The 22,118-nt window shown below is 36.5% G+C and overlaps 2 protein-coding genes across 3 annotated transcripts in view; both read left to right on the top strand.

Moving 5' to 3' along the window:
• The window catches only part of LOC103710693 (uncharacterized), a 12,119-nt gene extending 914 nt beyond the window's left edge, over nt 1–11,205 (top strand). The window contains exons 2-9 of the mRNA XM_008796547.5: nt 3,408–3,472; nt 5,422–5,470; nt 7,181–7,275; nt 7,635–7,720; nt 7,831–7,890; nt 7,963–8,044; nt 10,623–10,736; nt 10,808–11,205. Of these exons, the coding sequence (XP_008794769.2) occupies nt 3,408–3,472; nt 5,422–5,470; nt 7,181–7,275; nt 7,635–7,720; nt 7,831–7,890; nt 7,963–8,044; nt 10,623–10,736; nt 10,808–10,978 (722 nt within the window). The 3' untranslated portion in view covers nt 10,979–11,205. The remainder of the gene's footprint in view (nt 1–3,407; nt 3,473–5,421; nt 5,471–7,180; nt 7,276–7,634; nt 7,721–7,830; nt 7,891–7,962; nt 8,045–10,622; nt 10,737–10,807) is intronic.
• A 2,098-nt stretch (nt 11,206–13,303) lies between these two features.
• On the top strand, nt 13,304–21,504 carry LOC103710735 (keratin-associated protein, putative (DUF819)). 2 transcript variants are annotated; one of them, XM_026806087.4, is made up of 7 exons: nt 13,305–13,614; nt 13,730–13,956; nt 17,825–17,935; nt 18,456–18,611; nt 20,012–20,253; nt 20,764–21,098; nt 21,205–21,504. In XM_026806087.4, the coding sequence occupies exons 1-6, from the start codon at nt 13,340–13,342 to the stop codon at nt 21,085–21,087; spliced, it is 1,335 nt and encodes a 444-aa protein (XP_026661888.4). In that variant the 5' UTR covers nt 13,305–13,339; the 3' UTR covers nt 21,088–21,098; nt 21,205–21,504. The 2 variants fall into 2 exon arrangements, with proteins under 2 accessions (XP_026661889.4, XP_026661888.4); XM_026806088.4 differs by lacking the exon at nt 18,456–18,611 and having other exon boundaries at nt 13,304–13,614.
• Nucleotides 21,505–22,118: the final 614 nt, after the last annotated feature.

The following is a 22,118-nucleotide window of genomic DNA, read 5'->3' on the forward strand; positions in this document are numbered from 1 at the left end:
GGGGAAACCTTTGATGTTTGATTAGTGCATATAAGTTTTTGAAACAAAACAGAGTTGACAAAATGCTACTGATGATGAAGTCCCAGCAGTGTTTAGAGGGTAACTTTAAGTCATGTTTTATGTTCTATTATTACAAACATCCGAGCCCCTTTATCCTCACCCAGTGTTCCCTTGTAACTCTTTTAGTTAAACGCCCTCAATTTACACACCTGTAACTCAAAATGTCTAGTTGTTCATTGTTTCTAGTGATATTTGTGATGATGTCAATGATGACTCCAATATCAAGATCATAAGCATTAATAACCATCTGTTATGTGATGCTTCCTAGACCGCTTCATGATTATAATAAACTTTCCTTAAATATCCTTTGGTTTTATTTTTTTCCATCTTCTGATTAATTCTAAAGATTTTAGTGTGCGGTATATTAGTCATAAAGGAGGAAGTGAGAAGACGGCAATTACACCTTAGGAACATGCTTTGAAGTGCACACATGGAGAGGTTTTGAAGGAAGGGAAACCCTATATTGGCGAGAAGTAAAGTACTACATGCCACACCCTTGCTGGCCCCAGATTGGCATTGGGCAATGTTATACATACCATGTTGTACTACTTATGTGCCCAATCATTTGACATGTCTCATAACAATGAAACTGAGTTTCTGCTGGTAAATGTAGCATAGCACATGAAATGGCACAAACATATATTGAACAACACAAATATGCTGGCACAACACAGGAATTAGCATTCTATGGTGCCCTATGACACTAATTGGCATGGGTTGATACTTTAATCGATGCCTACAAGAAGAGCAAGTAAGTTGATGGCAATGGGACCTTCCAATGGGATCTTAAACTGGACTCTTTGACAAGGGAATTCTTAATGGGATTTGGCGCTCATCTTTTAAGAAGTCTTCATGAGGACATATGCACCTTTAGGGTCTATTTGGATATTTCTACAGGATTGGGCTGAAAATCCTGTAGGAATCGGGCCTGTTGACCTATTTAGCTTGTATTTTCTAAGAGCCTATCCAAACCCAGCTCAGATCTCAGCTTCTGGACTGCAGGATGAAACATATGACCTATTGAGGTATTTTTTCTTTTTTCTTCCCACAAGATTTGGGCTGGGTGGAGTCTGGCCGATATAGGGCCATGCTTAAATGGACAACCCAATCTATAATTCCTACATATGTTTGGCTATTCCTATAGGATTTTCAGCCCAATCCTGTCGGAATAGCGAAACAAGCCCTTAATTAGATTGCACTTTGTAGGTTCCCGACTAACTACTTTTCAAACTATTTTATATGGGTGAACAGAGAAAATATAAAATGAGAATGGGGCATAGCATCTCCATAGAGATGGTTGGCCATTCATGTCATTTAAATCCTCTAATTGTCTCTTTTTCTTTGTCATTACATTATATGGATTCAAAAATTGGTTTTATAGTCCATATGACTTTTGCAAGGGAAGCTCCTATGGTTTTAAAGAATTACCCACTAGTCGATTGTTAACTAGGTGGGGCATTATGGCTTGAGCCCGAGTTGCACTTATCCATTGTTTTTGGAACCTAAATTCACCTTTTTATATCAGTGGAGTGGACCACGGATTATACTAATGAATTCATTTTGCTATATGCAAACAGCAAGATGTTTACATTGCACTAGGAGACAACAACAAGTACTAGAAGTGTCAGCGCTGTTGAAGAAGCATGTGGCTTTTGACTAATTAGGAAAGAAACCATCTTCATGAGGAGACTGACAAATATGAGGAAGGTGGCTAATTTGTGCTGGAGGTGACAATTGATTATTTTTAATTCATGAGAGGATATCCATTGGCGAACATGGAGAAGACTGTGTGGGGCAATTGGAACATTAAGGTGAAGTCATGGGATGGCATGGAACAAGGTGAAGTCATTGGATTGCATGGATGCTATTTAAGTTAAATGGAAGCACATGAAGGAGCTATTAAACTGTATTTCAGTGAGATGGCTGAATATTCTATTGGCAAACTTGGAAGAAGGAAATATTATCAGAAACATTGTGAGAAGAGGTCTGCTGCTAGTTGCATTGTCATTGGACCTTTCAAGTGGAACTTTGGAAAAGTCTTAGGGCAACTGAGACCTCTGATATAGATGTCAAAATCTAGGTAAAAAGATATTGTAGACTAGGTTGGCCAACTAAAAGAAGTGAATAAGATGTCTTTGCTCAAATTGGCATCGGATTATAGCAATTGGTTAAGGAGTTTGTACAAGATGTATATCTCTGATGCATAAATGGAGGGAATCAACTCAGCAATGTTAAAGATTTGGACTTTGGAGAATATAGCATATGAGATTCTAGTGTTCTTAAATATTTTCAAGATCTTGTCCTCCTGGACCGGTTGTTATTTCCTTAGAGAGTTTCAGCAAACTCAGAGAATTAGGTCTTATGGAACCAAAAAGATCTTCCATTTGATGTGTAACCTCTAGGTTTAATCGATAGTTTTTTTAGCCAAGTTTTATCCATAAAGCAGTGCAGAGATGGCCATGCTTGGATGTACGTGGCATGGGTAGGAAAATAGACTTAAAATATGTAGATCGAAGAAAATCTTGGCATAGTTCTGGTGGTAATGAAGAATTTATGATTATATATAAGGGCAGCCCAGTATACGAGGCTCTGACCACTATGAGATCTGGGGAGGGTCAGGTGTACACACCTTACCTTGCATGTAGAAAGGTTGTTTCTATGAATTTATTATGGTTGTATGTGCATGTAAAATTTGTGGGAAATGACTTTGATAAGGAGGGTGATAGAAGATTGGATAATGGTTGAGTAGGAGCCATGAAAAAAATCTGGATGGACATTGCAAAAGGGATTGGACATGCTAAAAATGCTCGATAGGTTTGAATGGGTAAATGAAATTATTATTCTAGTAAGTAGATGTCTTGATGGCTGTGGTTGTGGTCAGAGGAGTTGTTTTAACATTATTTTATTTGACATATCTTTGGTAGGCCTGTGATTACCTCTATTATGCAGATAAATCATGCTTGACTCCCTCATTATGTTGATCCTGCCATTTTATAAACAAAATCATTGTCATGGCAGCAATTCAATATGCAACTTCTTTTTTACTTAAAATATGGTTGCCAAATTGGTTACTAATGTTTAGTTTGGAAACAAATGTGCAAGCTGCAAATTTATTTCATTTGAAAAGATGAGCCTTTTCACAGTTTAGCCATAATTGTAAGCATTTCATTTTCATTCTTGTCTTTTAGGCATATTACATATATACACACATATGCATGTACTTCAGTATGTACATGCAGATAACATGTATGATTTGGTTATTTCCATATGATTACGACACTTAATTTTTTAGCCTCTTTTCAGGCAGAGATGATTAGAAACTCAGAATAGTCTGTCTATTAATGCAGAATGGACTCTTTATGAGCAGGTGGCTATTGCTGCTATGGATTGCCAGCGACTAGATGTTGCAAAGGTGGCGCCTTTATCCTAAATTTATTTTGTTCTTTTTGAGTTTTCCTTTGAAGTTATTCTTTCTTTCTTTTTATGCAAACATCATAAGTGAGAACATTTTTATATGGTCTGTTCAGTGATTTTTTCCCTTTTCCCGCATGAACTGTGATAATGTCTGTTCATATGGTGCTTTAGTTATCTTACTGAATTAATGCTCCCAACACTGCCAATTACAAATTCTCATGTTCTTATCTTCTCAAAATTGGAAAAGCTCAACCAAAAGTTACTTGTAAGTGTTGTTATATTAATATTAAGTATTTATATTTTAAAATTGTAATTGAATCTATCGGAGGATTTGTTGTCAACAAGGCTCATTTGTCTTTCCTGGGTTTTTTCATAAGCAAAATTAAGTCATTCACCTTGTTTTGATTTTTTAATATGTAATAGCCCGAGACATATTATACTTGGTTTGATCCATCTAGATGATCTTGGTGATCCCTTCGTCTCTACATAGGCTTGGATATAAATATATAAAACTAAACTATATGGCTGTGTCAGTACATGGTATTATGATTCTCTGCAAAGGAATTTGTAGGCTTGTCAATGGGCTGAATGTAAGAATATGGAAGAGCAGGTAGATAGATGTGTAGGTTGTGGTGGAAATGAATATCAACACCTAGCAGTCTAAATAATACCTTGACGATAACAATATGTGCTAGTTTCTGACAGACATGTTAGTGAAACTGAGGCGAGAAAACCTTTGTTCCACTCTGGGCCATGGTGAAGTTTTCAATGTTAATGATGAGCAGGCTTGCCAATAATAGCTAGTTGTAGAATTCTGATCATCAAGATTCCTGTCTTGATTAGCATTGGTGAGGCCCTAAACATGAGGTAAAAGCAGGGAAAGGAGTAATTAATGTCACAAGTATATCACAGAATGTTTCAAGGGGCTGAAATAGTGATGGGAGTGAGGCATACTGACAACTGACTCACCATTAGCACTAATCACATTATTTCCATTTGGAATATGGTCAAATACAAGACACCAGAGTTAATCTGGTGGTACCATGAACAGCTCACTGTTAATTGACTAAAGCTCATTAATGCATTAGCAATGTGAATATCATTCTAGCATGCAGAACTAATTAGATTGGAGATGTACCTTTATTAGATGGCTGGACCTTGTACCCCCTTGGGGAAAAAGGCAGCTTTGAGCTCCAAATATAATGAAGAAAGCCTGAACACTTTGTTGCAAATTTGATGGACGGTTGCTTTAGATAGTCAAAGGAGGAAGTACCTCCACCAACAAGAATTATATCTACAACATTGAGTGGTGAAACCATGTTGATAGCAGAGAAGTGTCATGTGAAGAGAGTGTACTCATGATAACTGTTAGATAAACCAGCATCCAGAATGAGTTGGCTAAAATGCTGAAATTATGCTTTTGGAACATGTTTGAGCCCATAATAACTTCACTGAAGTGGTAGACAATGTTGGTATGGAGCAACCATGTGTTGGTTTTATAAAGCATATATATAATGTGTAATTATTACCGGATTGGTTCAAAACTATACTCATGCATGATTTTTTTTCTGTTTTTTTACGAAGTCACTTTATATGATCAGTCTTATCACCGTCATCTAAGCCTTTTCTCACGAGGAAACATGTCTAAGAAGGTATATAGAAGAACGAGCAGGATGTTAATGATCAATCAGCTTGCTTTTTTTTAATTTTTTTTGACTCGTTTGATACCTTGCCGTGGAAAATCTTCCACAGTTCATTGGCTGTTTTTGTAAGGACTTGATAGGAACATGTATTCCTCCAATAAATTTGGCATCTTTATTGTTGAAGTTTCAACTATACTGTCAGATTTTCTACGGTCCAATTATCAAACCATTTTTTATGTTATTCTTCTTTATGTTATTCTCCTAATTTAGTGTACATGATATACTTGTAACTATTGTTTTGCAGGATTGTATTGCTACCCTCTCAAAGAAATTTACAGGCAGTCTGAGGGTTGGTAAGTACTGTTGTATTAGCCAATGGTATATGCTAGTTTTGCCAGAGCATTCAACTTAAGTTATATAGAGTCATAAAATAGATATCCTTGATTGAGTATAGCCACTAGATAAGAATTGTCGAATGGAACTTGCATATTTTCTTTTTCTCTTTATACAAGGGGGTTGAGCTGATAGACCTTGGTAGACCCCACATTGTTGTGTATGTGATTTACAAAATATAGCTAAATATGTATCTCATCATGTCTACATACATGGCGAAGACCAATGGGCCTATATATCTCATAAAGTAATAAATATTTGAAAATCTTATTAATATATCCATACTCTAACCTACCTAGTTTAACTTCTTTGATGACCTAATTGTTCCTATTATATATAGGCCCTATGTTGGATTTTCAGATACATGGGAAAAATGAAGGTATTTTCAGATCTTAAGTTATTTTAAAGATAGGATGAGTTGATGGAGGTTAAAAACTTTTAATCTCTTCTACAATATGTTAGATATTGTAGGAATAAGAGAGGTTAAAGGGATTAGGGTCCCTCTTATTCTTTTTGTGGTTCCATGATGATTGAACTGCTGGCTAACATTTATCCAAAGTTCCTAAACAACTTTGAATCTTGATGAGTCTTTTCTAGCTTGCTCTTTTCTTATGATGTTATTTGCTCGAGGTTCACAATCTCGGTGTCACACCTTTGTACCGGTACCATGCTAGTACAATGTTGATACACCCAAGGGTTGGTTCGGCATATGCCTAAATTTGGTACACCCCTTGTATCGAGTCTCAGTTTGGTACCGGTATGGGGATGGCTAACCTTGGCTTATACTGTTAGACTATTGCTGTAAATAGTACTGACCCTTTTTTACAGGGTTTTGTGGCTTAGTGTTCTTATATTTCACCTGCATAAACTGTGTATTGCACTCTCAATTGGTTAGTCTTTATGTCGATCATGTACTCTCTTTAAAATATATTTGAAAGATAAGAACAATCTTTTAGCTACAGACTTCATGTCAATATTGTGAAAATTGTCACCAAATTTTAAGAGAACCCTGCAGCAACATATGGAAACACCGTAAGAAGATATGTCAACCGGTAGAAATACTCTGGCAGACCAGATAAAGATCCAGAAAGAATCAATCTTTTACTACTTTGCAGTTGAATCTTCGGATAAATGTTATTAGATCATAATGAATGTTCTATAAATCACTAACAGATGGACTGTTTTCTCTGCTATATAGGCATGCATATGTATATATAAATACATAAAATTTAAGAGCAATAAAGTTGAAGAATCTTTAAATAAAACATTAACTTTCTGTTAACTGTCTAGTATTTTGGTATTGCAGGTTATACAAAAAACATTAGATTGCTTTATCCTATCTCCAACGGGAATGAAGATAATAAAATACTGGACCATACATGGTATACTTATTTATGTGCAGGATACATACATGTACATATAAATAAAATATAAGGTCTCAATAAAGTTAAAGAATCTTTAAATGGAACATATACTTACTGATTGTAAATTTCACTGTCTAGTATTTTGCTGTTGCAGCTCATACTAAAAACATTGGATTGCTTTATCCTACCTGCAACTGGCTTGAAGATAATGAAATACTGCACCATACATGATAGACGTATTTATGCATAGGGTTATATTCGTTTCATGCTCAGCTGCTTCTGGCCTTTCTTTGCAATAATTTTCAGGCAGATTAGAAGCAATGCTACTTGAAGCGAAGGGAGCATGGGCTGATGCAGAAAAAGCATATGCATGTCTTCTAGAGGATAATCCACTTGATCAGGTAAGTTAATTTTCCTGTTTTATTATTATTTTATCCAGGCATCAGAGCTGATGGTGGTCCTAAGCCCAAATAAAGAGTTGGAATGTTAACATTAGTTGGTTGCCTGTAAATGTATGTAAAAAATGCAACCATGAATTATAGTTTGTTTTGCATGTAGAAAATTGAAAGTGCTTGCTTTAACAAAGAGTCCTTAGTGGATGTAACGTCTAAACACAATTAAGAAAAAGAAGCTCAACTTGTTGGATTGTTGTCTTCTATTTTCCAGTACATTTTCCCATCTCCTGTTACATATGCTTTACTTTGATCTTTTTAATTATTAAAACTACAATATATGAAACCTCTAAATTTTCCTCTTGCAGCTAATCCATAAGAGGAAGGTTGCGATGGCAAAGGCACAAGGAAATATCTCAGCTGCTGTTGATTTTCTAAATAAGTACCTTGAAATGTAAGGATCAGTTTATGTCTAGTCTACAAGTATTCTGAATCTTTTTGTAATTCATGGTGAAACTATTTGCACTATGCATAGGTTACTGAAGTCTTTGGATCTTTTCGCAGATTTATGGCAGATCATGATGCTTGGAGAGAACTTGCTGAAATTTATGTATCCCTACAAATGTGAGGCATTTTGATTGTTAATGCAATGTCTTACTTGTTCTATATTTTACTAAACTCTCTCTCCCTAATCAGGTACAAGCAAGCAGCCTTTTGTTATGAGGAGCTAATACTATCTCAACCAACAGTTCCTTTTTATCATCTAGCTTACGCAGAGGCAAGTGGCTTTCTATTATCATTGTCTAATATTCTTACAGTTTTTATACCATTGTTGAAGAAATGATTGCATCATGCAACTACTATTGTTTTCTTATTTCGCCCTTGCCCTATCGTTCAAAATTTCGGGGTTTCATCTTCTTCTTCTTCTTCTGGCTTGGATTTGGTTTGGGGGGGGGGGTGATGGTGGTTATGCCTCATTTAAATTAACTGTAAAATTGAAAAGACATATACAACAAACATATCCATGCTTACAAAAGAAAAGGGAAGAAAAATTCAAAACCTTACCATCTGCCAAAAGAGGGGAAAAGTGAACAGAGGAAGTGAAGTTTGACTATGTGTAAAACAATACACACACACACACACACATATATATATATATATTTGTAGGTAGGGAAGTTCTTTCCAGGCTCATTCAGTCATATAATATTCCAACGAAGTAGTAACCATAGCATGAATGTTTAGGAGAGCCTTGCATGTATCAGGTGTCATATGCTACAAGTTGTTCAAGGAATGACCTTGATAATGGATCTTCCTGTCATGAAGCCAAATTAGTTCTAGAATGGTCAATATATTTTTTGTTTTATTTGTTTTATGACTCTCATCCATAACTTCATACATTTAGAGAAGTGGCCAAGTGGGTGTGGAGCAAGATTTGTCAATTGGGCCTTTAAGGTGGATAATTCCTCTTGTTTATCGAAAATGAAATAGTCTGAAGTAATAGAAAAAAGAATTATACTGGTAAATTGTAATATTAGTGAAATTCATAATAAACATGATTCATCTTACTCATGTTTGCTGCTAACAAGATGATGACCCATCTTGTTGACGGAGGGAAGGATTTTTTTTTTCTTTTTTTCTTTTATGTTGCAACAATTTTTTTCTAATTTCTCTTCTACTTCATTTGTTGGAAAAATTTTACTCTTCTTCTTCCCTCTATGCATATTGTGGATATGATAAGCATGCCATCACCCACCTTTTCTTGCCATACACATTGTACATATGATGTGCATACCATACCATCACCCACCTTTTCTTGAACTTCAAGAATGCTTCATGCATATGCATGACTTCTTTTAGAATATGATGTTGCCTGGATATTCAGTGTTCTAGGTTGTCTGCAAGGCCTTTTTTTGACCAAAGTTGAATTCACAAGATAAGCACAAATGCATTTCATATCCCTCTATACACATTGTAGATATAATGTGCATGCCATCACCCGCCTTTTCTTGCTATATAGATTCTAGATATGATGTGCATACCATCACCCACCTTTTCTTGAACTTCAAGAATGCTTCATGGATATACATGACTTCTTTTAAAATATGATGCTGCCTGGATATTTGGTATTCTAGGGTGTACTCTAGGCCCTTTCTTGCCCAAAGTTGAATCTGCAAGAAAAGCTCAAGAGCATTTCATAGAGAGCTGATATAGGTTGAAAGCAGTTAATTGTCAGCCTCACGTAGATGTTGGAAGGTGTTGGTTATGGTTCAGAATATTACGGTCATAGCTCAGCTTTTATTAGCAGTTGGTGTGAACAGAGCAGTGGCTGAGTGGTCACAAACCTTCAAGTCTTGAGTGGTGTTCACCCTCGAGTATTTTGGCCCTGAGTGTTATTTTAGGAAATAACCAGGATTTAAATCCTTCGGGGAAGGTGGGACTTCCCTCCTGATCTATTTAGAAAAAAAGGGAAAAAAATGCTCAGCTGCACATGTTGAATTTGACATTGGCTAAGCAGAAGACATTGTACTTATGTATCAACATGAAACACCCCCTTTTTTCTAGTCTGACAGCTGCAGTGGAAGATTGGATCCTTTGTCAGTTGCTTTAACTCCAAACAGTGGCAACCCCTTGCTTGGAAGCAAAGACTCTTGAGTGGTGTCAACTCTTCAAGTATTTCGGACCTGAGCTTTATGCCAGTAAAATACCAGGGTTTAACTCCTTCAGGCAGGTGGGACTTGGTAGGAAAAAAAAAGGAAAAAAGAAATGCTTAGCTGCACGCAGTGAATTTGACCTTGGCTGAGCAGAAGACATTGTACTTGTGTATCAACATAAAGCACCTCCTTTTTGCTAGTCTGTCACAGCTGCAGCGGAATATTGGGTCCTTCGTTATTTGCTTTAGGTCTGGGCGGTTATATCTTACAACAATCGTGAAAGGCGATGATAAATTTTTTGCTTAATGGAGATTGCTTCCTTTGCCTATTAACATTTGGATTAATACCTACAAACACTAGTTCATCCACATGCTTATAACAGCTATAATCTAGCAAGCAAGATGACTAAAACAGGTTCATGGATGGATTTCCTTCTCTCTCTCTCTCTCTCTCTCTCTCTCTCTCTCTCTCTCTATATATATATATATATATATATATATATATATATATATATGTAATATAATATTAGATCTTTTTATAATTGGGGGATGGGTTTCTGACTTAAATTGACATTGTTCTATCCCCACTTGTCTTCGTTATTTCTTGCTTATTTTCTCAATTGATGATAATATATTTACAGCATGTATAAAAGGTATGCTATTTTGTTGGATTAACCCTTCATGCTGGGAATTCGTTTATCATTAGGTACTTTATTCTATGGGTGGTTTGGAAAATCTTCAGGCAGCCAAAAAGTACTATTGTGCCACCGTCAACTTAACTGGAGGCAAGAACACCAGAGCTCTCTATGGTGTATGCTTGGTAAGATATCCTGGATATTTTGATTTTGTTGCTCACCATCATGATCACTAATATATTCTTAATTTCTTCAGTGTAGTGTTGCCATCAATCAGCTGATCAAGGGACGGAACAAAGAAGAGAAAGAAAGCTCTGAGCTGCAATCCCTAGCTGCGGAGGCTCTGTTGCAGGATTACAAGCATAGGGCTCCTGGAAAGCTACCTCTTCTTACCACAATGCTGAAGAACATGAAACTAATCTCTTGATTCTGATTTTTTTAAAATTAGCATTAGTGACTCCTAGATGCTCCAATTCAGCAATTCCATATGAATGATTGCAAAGATTACGGTGCTTAATTTTCTTTTTTGAGGGTTCTATTTTTTGTTTTTTGCCCCTTTGTTCTAGGGATATGCCTTGTATAATTCTTATATATCTATGTGAAAACATGAGATATAATCCAACTATGCTGCATCATATTGTTTCAGATTAACAACTTTTCCTTTCCAATCATCATGATACGGATTTTGTGTTGGCATGGATTGTGGTGCCTGCTACATACAAGCTCGTATTCTTGGCGGCATGACATGAGGTCACAAGAGTAGGTGATGAGAAGCTTGTCGACATGAACTTTTTTCACTTCTATAAGGATAATTGTTGAAATCAATTTCTATACTTTGAGAAAGAGATGTTGATCATGATGTTATGAAATGCGCATCCTCTATTCCCATGGGCATGTGCTTGGCCATGTGGTGGATTGGTCTTCATTCCACGGCCAGGGTCCTGGTTGATGCAGCATGCACTTTTAAAATCATCTACAGAGGATCTGCACACTTTAATTACAGGTTTCTGTGCAAATGGTGACTTAGAATAGGGGTTTCAAGGGGCTTCCATGATGAAGTGATGTTCATGTGCCATAATGTTAGTGTGTGTAAATGTTCTCATCCCCCTTATTCATGCTAATTTAACATGTAACTGAAAATAAATAAGCTTGATAGCTATTGTTCAGTGATAATTCCTTGTGATGTAGCGTATTGACAACTACAATCCCAATCAGCCATCTAGCCAATCCCTAGGCTTTGACCTAATAATAAACTCAGCTAAGCTTAGAATCACAGTTTCTTTTTTCTTTGGCCATCCGCAATCACTTAAATTCTGAAATCACCTAGTCATGACATCCATTTTAAATAAATTTCGAAATCCTGAAAGCACCTAATTCTTGAGCACTGTAATTTTTCCTTTTCGCAGGAAAGAAAGAGAGAGACCTATACAGTAGTATGCTATTCCAGCTTGAAATGTTTGAAAATTCATCATCCAAGACTAATGCTTCATGTACCCCAGCAGGTATCCTAGTATATATGTTCCATTACCGGATTTTTACCCTGATGTATCTGTGGGAATACACATTATCCAAGTTTGAACTCAGAAAGCTTTGCTTGTTATGCGGAAGTTCTGATTATTCCATTTAGTTATTTTAATAAGCTATATCCATGCACAATTATTACTATACACTTCTTCATTATTGGCACATCAGCATGTGATTTGAAGCAATCTCTTAACTTACATCCCGACCCAAGAAGGACCACAAGAAGACATGCTGAGTGGGACGACAATGGTACCATACATGAAGAAGAGAGACATTGGTTGAGCAGAATGATCAAAAAAATATTTTTGGTCGAGGGCGGAAAAAGAATCCGATTTGCTAATCAGTAAAAAGAAAGTGATTTAATTTTCCATAGTTAAGTTTGTATAATAACTCTAATTAATTAAATCTCTCTAATAAATGTTTAAATGAATAAACTATGCTAAATATCTATTGAAGAAAAAGGTTTATAAGATTGTTGGATTTTGAGTAGAAGTTCAAAAGAGAAATTCTTCTTGAAACCATATCCGAAATTTAAATTCATAGTAATCTTTTGATTGCAGCAAAACTTAGACTTATCTTGATTAAGAATGTAATATATAAAATAAATTTCAAGTAATTTTATAAGAAAGATGTATCGGAATTTAATCATGCTAAATTCTTTTAAAATTTATTTTAATCTTTACTAGTAGTTATATGCAACCACACGTGCATTGTAACTAATATAATATATATTATATATACAAATAGAGAGAGAGAGAGAGAGAGAGAGGGGGGAGGGGAAGAGAGAGGCCTTTTAGGCAATGTGCAAAGCGTAGTGACACGTAAAAAAAAGTGCACAGACAACTTTTTAACTCTTCCCACGTACTAGATTAATAATTAGGACTTACGGGCCAACAACAATAAGAAATTAAAAATTTAGAAATACTCATATTTGTACCTTTCTAGATGGAGTTAAAAAAATTCTTCTATAATATGTTTCCAAAAATATGATTATTATATATTTATTTTTTAAAAATCACTATTCGCATTGTTTTCTTAAATTATCTTATTTTTGCAATGACATCTCTCCCATTAGTTTTTTGACCCATAGTGCTTAAACAATTATTTTAAAATAAAAAGATAATATTATCCTTTTGCATTAATACTCCTAATAAAAATGTAATATTTCGTTTATGTTGTAAAAGTTATATCTCTTCACCTCCTTTTTTTTTGGGTACAAATTTTCAACTCTTTAAGGTCATCAGCAGTCAGTCTTCTCTCTCTCATGGCCTCCTCGCTCTCCTCCTTTCTCTTCCCTCGCCCATGCCCCCCGCCCCTCTCTATCCCCGGCCGAACCGCTACCGATCCGGTTCACCTCCCAACTACCCAGAACCGCTCCTCCTCCTCTCTCTCTTCTCGTCACCACTTCTTCCTCTCCCCTCTCACCACCACCTCCCCGATCCGTCCGGCGACCGCCCTCTCCGCCGGCACCCTCATCTCCCCCAACGACCAATGGGGCACCTGGACCGCCCTCTTCGCCACCGGCGCCTTCGGCATCTGGTCTCCTCCCTGTCCTCAATCCTTGCCGTCTTTTATATTTTCTTCGAAAAATTACCTGTAAGTTATAATGTTTGGCTTCACCCGTCGTGTTTGGTTGGACACTTGGACTCCGAAGGTCGGAGAAGACCAAGATCGGAAGCGCGCTGAGCGGGGCCCTGGTGAGCACTCTGGTCGGATTGGCCGCGAGCAGCACCGGAATCATCGCCTCCGAAGCTCCAGCCTATAAGGTGGTGTTGGAGTACTTGCTCCCCATGGCCGTCCCCTTGCTTCTCTTCAATGCCGATCTTCGCCGAGTCCTCAGGTCCACCGGGACTCTCCTCCTAGCATTCTTGGTTGGATCTGGTATTTTGGATTGATTCTTTTAGGCTATTAAAATTCTTGTTTTTGATCCTGCTCTTCTCTTGCTATATGATCAAGTCATATTAATTTCAGAGCAATAATAAATTTTTTAATCCTCGAAAATTTGTTTAATAGAGATCCACTCAAATCATTTTCATAAAAAAATATCCCAAACTAACATGAGTCATATTGTTCCAAACAATTACTATCATTTAAACCAAATAAAAATCTAAAACACTAAATGAAACTAAACTAAACCAAACTAAGAAGTCTAAATAATCACGAATATCTCTAAGAGATTTAGCGCACTCCTTTATCCTGAGCAATTCTGAAAAATAGAAAGAGAAAGAATAATGAGTTACACCAGCCTAGTAAGTTACAAAGCACTTTAGAGTTGGGTGATTGGGTCTAAGCATGCTAGTCTATAGTAAATCAAACATATCATTGATTGGGCAATATCAAAATTCAAAGAATAATATTTTTTTTACTTTTCAAGAGTATGCTTTTTAAAAGCTGATACTAGATCCAACATTAAGCTTTGTCCATGTAAGCCAGTGGCATGGATTAGACAATAGATACAAGGTGCACAAAGTGTCAGATAACAACAGATATCACTATTCTAATCACTAGTAGTTCGATGTTGAAACTAATTGTTTAGATTACAAGTCAACAATGTCAACAAATAATTCCTATTGGTGGCATCAGATCTAGCCATGTTGAGAATACATATATATAAGAATAATTTCACAAACTGCCCAGGCAAATTTCCAAATCCATTTCTCAAAGCAGATCATATGTTCAAAAATAACTTATTTATAACAATAACCGAATACATATTATATTCTTATTTCAAGAATAAAACAATACATGATTGACCTATTTTATCAAATAGAAATAGAGATCATAAACAAATTTAATAAACTAATTATAATTTTTCAAGATCATTTCTTCTAATAAATTTTGAAAAAAAATACTATGAAGTGTTAGGTTACTTACCTCTATTAGCGACATATTTTTAAGATTATTTCTATATCGTACCAAACTGGATGGTACGGAGCATGCTGTACTGTATCAGCTTAGTTCTGTACATGATACGGAGGGCATACTGAGTATCGGTACGTCGAACCAACCCCATACCGAGCATACCGACATAATGACAGGGTGGCTCCAGTACGAGGCTCGGTACCAAGATGACATACCTTGGTGTTTACCAATCTATACTTCAATCCAGCAAGTCAGATACATCTATTCAAGGTCATGAAAATTTAATTAATTTTATAGTCAACATTTTAGAAGTACAACAGATAAAAAATTCTAAAGAAACCAAATCTGTTAAGTGAGAGGAATAATCCAACTAGGGGTATGACTAAGGTGTGGCTTCATGCTCGAATCAAGATAGATCAAGGATTAGAAAATCAGGTGGAGTCTAACGGTCACCACAATCGAGGATGGCCAGATCCAGTAGGGTTTGATAAGTGCTAGCAAGGTTCGCCGTCTCGGTATCAGACGTTGTACCGGTGCCATACTGGCACAGTGTCGGTATGGTACGATACGAAATTTTTTTGGCATATCGAGTGTCGGTACGCCATTTGTATTGGATATTGGGTACTCGTATAGTAAACAGGTTTAGATGGGTTGACCCATTTATGATCCAAACTCATTTTTGTCAAATCCAAACCTACTTTAAGCATGTCGTTCGTGGGTCGGATTAACGGGTCGGATCATAAATTGCCACCCTAGTTGAAGGCCAGGGTCGGTGACCATTGTGGATGGCAGAATCAGGCTAGGGGCCAATGGTAGAGGACTGAACAAAGAGGGCCAATCATATTTTCTTTTTCTTTTTCTTTTTTTTGGTTATTGGGATGAACCAAGCTTTTTGCTCTGGCGGACTAGGCCAAGGCTACAAGAGGCTTAGTATTACAATGATGCTTTGATGTTGCTGGTGGATCGTTCTATTTGGAAATAGAGTCTAATGAGGGTTGCTGATTGATTGAGTATTACTAGAAAAATGTTATCTTGTTTGATTATTGCTTTGTATAAGAGGAATTCCTAATTACAAAATAGTGTCTTGATGTGTTTCCAGATGTCAAAACTCTAACCAATTATAGTTTTAGCTTTAACCACTATTTTCAGTTTGGTACTGGCCGATGCGATGTGGCAATCCTGATAAGAATAGCTAGGGGGGAATATATCTTCTATGAGATTGATATTCGTACCCATTTTCGATGGTGGAGCCTTGGGAGATGAAAGCATGCCTGAAGTTTACTTTGTAAAATAGAGACTGCGTAGAAGTTTGTGAGTTGCTAAACTTAGTAGGTTCATTAGTTAGCATAGAGTATGGAGACATCCCAACAAACTAGTCAAACTATGAATTTCAATCAATTTAAGCCTAGAATGGCTTAAAGAAGGATATATATGATCCGGCCGGGGAGAAGGAAGAATTTTCTTAACCCGCTTAACTCGAATCTTCAAAAAAATTTAGGTGGAAAAATTTCAAAGAATTTACATTCCTTTTTCTTTTATTGATTATCCACACATCATAAACCGAGGTACATATCCCTTATTTATAATAGTAGTGAAGTCCTCCTTTTCACAATTCGGATCAAATTTCTCTCCTAGTTTAAATAGGACTAGATCTCTTAAAATGAATATGACTATCAAAAATAATCATGAAAAAAAAAAACTAAAATCCTACAGGAAGTACATCTTGACTTCTACATCGACTTTTTTTTTGTTGCTCTGCTTAATTCTTCACGGATTGAGAGATACGCTCGGTCAAAGTTTTTTCCGAAAAGAAACTTTCGCTTTAATGACCTATTTCGAGGCCTAAAAGATGGAGTTTTGGCCCGTTTCAACCCTCTAGGGGTTGGTCTGAAGTTGTAGATCTCGAAAAGTTACTCGATTTCGAAATAAGAGATCATCTTAATCAGGTATTATATGACCAAGTTATAGCCTTTAGAAGTTTGGCTCGCGACTCAGCTTTCTGATATGGCCGATCTTGCTCCTGAATTCTATCCAGCTCTACTCGTGGCAGCCAAAGTGGTCCATATGAGTCTAGTGATCCTCTTGGATCAATATATAATATTGGAATGTTGCATAACATTAGAAGGTCTCATGTGGATGGCCTTTGATTTGTCATTGTCAAAATTTCTCGTCATGTTCATATGATAGAGAGGGCAGCTATGAATGATCGCAATGATTATTGGAGCATGAATTACAATGATCATCATGATAGATGCATAGCTCTCGTGACAAGTAATGCTATCCTCTTGATGAAGCCAAAATAACTAGACAAGATTCATAATGCTCTATTGGGCCATCAAAGAAGGTTTCAATTTTGTAGTCCCACTTTTAGCTAGTGGAGGCCACAGGCCCACATACGAGACGGGTGGCAAGATTTATTTATTGGTGCAGTGGAAAAAGCTAGGTCTCCTTAGCCATCACTATCTGCCATGATGGCGTTGCATGAACTTGCATTGTGACTACCTGCATAAAAGCACCCGTGAGTTCATAGTCTCAAGAATGCATGTTGTTTTGTTTCAAGAAAAAGATGTTACTTGTGTGTACGAAGATTCAGTTGCTATAGAGCCATATGATGTTTCCTAATCCTCATTGCTATTCACAACCATGATTTTAATTACTTTAAAGATAATTTTCTCCAATCTTATTTTTCTGTGAAAAACTTAAAATCCTATCAGATAATTGAGCCATCAATTATAAATTTGCACATTTTCTATTCTTGCATGAATTTTGACCGCCAATTTGACAAATTTCTGTTGCACATTCCTCATTTTTTTGTATTTTTTTTGCTTTTTTGAATTCTAATACTTTGAATTCAATATTTATTGATGTCTTATCTTTTGTGTGATAGTCGCGACCACAATTGGCACAGTAGTAGCCTATCTGCTGGTGCCAATGCGATCTCTTGGTCAAGATAGTTGGAAGATTGCAGCAGCCCTGATGAGCAGGCATATTGGTGGAGGTATCATCAAAGAATTTTGTAGAATTTTACTTCTATGATTATGCTTTTGTGAAAGGGATTTACACATTACATAGTGAAGCAAATAAAAGTTGCTTCTATGTACTTACTAGCAAGAGGAGTTGCAACACAATCCTACCCTGTGACAAAGGTTTAAGGAATATCCATGTTACATAGTGAAACAAATAAAAGTTGCTTTTAGGTGTTTACTAGCAAGAGGAGTTGCACATCAATATTTAGCTGTGTTGGATGTATTCAGGATCCAATCCATAGTTGGGTACTTGCTGTAAAACTTGTGTCAGCTTAACCTAGCATACCAATCAGGGTGCCTTGTCAAAGCTTCTATTTATGCTTCTTAACTTTAGTGGTGCATGAAATAAGAAACATGCAAATGATGGTAGCTTGATTCCTTATTGCTGATGATTTCTACAGTACCAATAAAAGAGGTGAATTTGCTAGAAGTAGATAGTTTTGAGTTCCCTATTATTTCTAACAGTTGTCTTTAATTTCTAAAAAAGTTCAGCGGTCAATTATGTTGCTGTTTCGGAGGCTCTTGGTGTTTCCCCATCAGTACTGGCTGCAGGGCTAGCTGCAGATAATGTTATATGTGCAATATATTTCACATCTCTTTTTGCATTAGCTTCTAAAATACCTCGAGAAACTTCCACATCTACCACAGGTGTGTGTGTTAACTTCCTCTTGTTTAATTCTGTGATAGTACTCAACGTGCATAGAATAGCTCTTTTTCTTGCTCTTATTGTTGCTAATCCAGCATAAAACATGAAAGTCTTATTCAGTAAATTTTAGTGACTGAATAAATGTCACTTACATGTGGACTACTTGATATTGCTTCTAAAATTGATCTAACAGTGATTAAAGCTAGTTGTCTTCCTACCAACTGACAATTTATTAGTATGCTGTACTGGATTCACCATCAACGTTAAGTTTAAACATCTACCATACGATGTCAACTTTTCAACATAGAAGGCTGATATTACTAAGAAATGATGATAATGCTGAAGTCCTATCCTACTATTTCACCTTCGTTATTGGATATATAACTAAGCACATGAATCTCAGTTTTAATATCATGATTGATTTAGCATTTGATCACTTTAGGTTTAATTATTTGTTGATTGCTTGAAATTAACTTTCTTTAAAGGAAAAATATGCATTCCATTCCTACCATGCTTTTCTTCTTCTAGTTACTTTTACAGTTTTAAAGTTTACCAATATGAGACCTAGAAATGGAAATAAATGTATAATCCCACTAAAGAAGAAACAAAATCTACAATTCAGGATTTTTGAACAATTATAATAAAATTCATTATTCATGACTAATCTGTATAAATTCCATTGGGTCCCATCATTTTTCTTTTTCGAGCGAAGGATCCAATCCTCTTTTTTGGAAACAAAGAACATTTCATTATTGAAAACAGTGGTTATACTTTTGATTCATATAGGGTTTGATGCAACATATATTCAAATATGCAATGAAATGTCAACCAGTTTTATGTTTTGTTACTTCACATACTTCAGAACCAATTTGCTTGAGTAGTTGGGCATGATGACAAGAGTCATCAAGTTGAAAGATCTGATATGTATAAGAAATGTGCTTTACCTAAACTCACTAATACCATAGTACTCATTATTTTGTAATTTCATAGCACAATGAACTTAATAAGAACAAGCATGAGATGCATAACTTTCAACATGATTTGAAGCCTTAAACTGAAGGCATCCCTGGATCCATTAGTGAGAAACAAGAATCTCCGCTGTTTGCAAGTGAAACAGCCAAAACTGAAATATTTCAGGTTGTGATATCAGACAGGAGAAGCTCTGATACCTATATGCTCGAAGAATGTACATATCACATATTAACATGTTTCAACCAAACCATTGCTTATGAACATTGTATTTGTTAAAGCTCATATGACCTATCAATTTTTTGTAAGCTAGATTTAATTCATATTTTTAACCATTGTTGGATATACTTGAATATCTTCATGCTGGCTGTAATGCCATTTGGATAGCTAAACCATGTAGTCTCAAATCTTTGAAGTCTTCGAACTTTGGCAGATGATCAAGTTGATCCCGAACTCAGAGCAGGAAACAAGTTACCTGTCTTACAAAGTGCAATGGCCATTGCTATATCCTTTGCAATCTGCAAAGCAGCCACTTACATTACTAAATTGTTGGGCATTCAAGGAGGGAATCTTCCATGCATAACAGCAATTGTTGTGGCCTTGGCAACTATATTTCCATCACAATTTGGAAGCCTTGCTCCTGCTGGTGAGGCTATGGCTTTAATTTTGATGCAGGTAAAAGTTCTTTCATACAGAAGTTATATTTTTCATATACCTAAGGACATGATTCTTTCTGTTATTGGCATTTGTCCTGCTATATGATTCTTTACATGGGATATTTGTTTTGAGCTCCTTGTCATCATTTTTTGTTAAGGTATCTAAATTACTGCTCCAGATATAACTGTGAACAGGAGATCAATAACTTAGTTCAAGCCAATTGCCATTCTTTTAATGGTCTGGCTGCAGATGTTCTTCCAGAGAGTTAACATGAGGCCATCATCATCAGGTTCTGAGCAGCCTGCAGGGTCGTTGTCTTCTTTTTTAGGTGTAGGATTAGGAGAAATAAAACTGCATGCATGAACTAAGGTAGTTTTAAGTACATAAAATATAATGCCATTAGCTTTCTCCAAATGGAGGCAATTATAATTTCAGCTGAAGAATCATAGAGTTATTTAGTGTTTATGCAATATATTTTTTCCAGGTGTTATAAAATCTGTTTTTTCCTGTTTTGGAATGCATGAATAGGTTTTCTTTGCTGTTGTGGGAGCAAATGGTAGCATTTGGAATGTTATCAACACGACACCCGGTATCTTTGCATTTGCTTTAGTTCAAATCGCTGTACATCTTGCTGTGCTTCTTGGAGTTGGAAGGTTGCTTGGCTTTCAGCAGAAGTTGCTGCTCATAGCTTCAAATGCCAATGTTGGGGGGCCTACAACAGCATGTGGAATGGCAACTTCCAAAGGTTGGAGTTCTTTAATAGTTCCTGGTATTCTTGCAGGCATTTTTGGCATTGCCATTGCAACTTTTCTAGGCATTGGGTTTGGAGTGTTTGTTCTACAAAAAATGTAGCATTCTTCAAGGTAAAGCCACACTTCAGTAGCGCATCATTCCAAAAAGATCATTCTGCAATTTTTGGCACCCTTTATCTATATTGCTTAATTTTTCCTTCCCATTTGATATCTGCAGGAGGCAAGTCCGGCAGTGGATGTACAACCGTACCAGTGCCTGAAAATATGGACTCCGTGTAATATTTAGTTGCTATTTATTTTTCCCAAACTCTCTATTTCTATATTCTCTAAACAAACCAGCAAGCTACCAAGCATCTTCATCCATGACAGACCATGAGTTTGCCATGTAGTCAGCAAGAGCAAGAACCATTAGAACCAGCTCTGTGCTCCAGAAATACATGATACAATCAAATGCATGCTTCATTTCAGATTAGGGATCATCAAATATAGAGCTAGACTGGAATTCATTATACTTACAGCTAATGGTCCAAATAATATCATTCAAAAGGTAGTTACACTGCATATCCGAACTTGCTATTACTAATTTTCCATTTTAAACTAGATGTAATCATAAAGTTCCTTGTATTGTACAGATCTATAAAACCGACCTGCCATTGATCGATTGTCTGTTGTACTGCATGTCCATCTACAAGGCAGAGCACCATTGCCAACCAAAGAGTTAAACAGGCACGGGTGAGCTGGCTAGACCTGGACCCATTCTGGCCATAATCCAGACCCAACACAGCAGCTTGAGCTGGTGTTCCAAACATTTTGAGGCCAGTTTTCTGACATGGTAGTCCTGACTGGACATAGCTGAACCAGAACCATGTAGTTTAGGGGAAAAATCCTATTTGCTTTGCTGATAAATGTGCAATCCATCTAAACCCATTCAAGAATGCATAAGATGTCAGTTCCTGATGTCTTTAGCCATGCCATCCAGGGTCAGATTTAGTCATGCCAAACAGGGTGAGCTGGCTAGACTCGGACCCAGTCTGGCCGTAATCCAGACCCTACACAGCAGCTTGAGCTGGTGTTCCAAACATTTTGAGGCCAGTTTTCCGACGTGGTAGTCCTCACCGGACATTGCTGAAC

This window comes from Phoenix dactylifera, chromosome 10 (assembly GCF_051530095.1).
Source record: "Phoenix dactylifera cultivar Ajwa chromosome 10, Ajwa_hap1_PhDact_Kaust_v1.1, whole genome shotgun sequence".
NCBI classification, from domain to species: domain Eukaryota; kingdom Viridiplantae; phylum Streptophyta; class Magnoliopsida; order Arecales; family Arecaceae; genus Phoenix; species Phoenix dactylifera.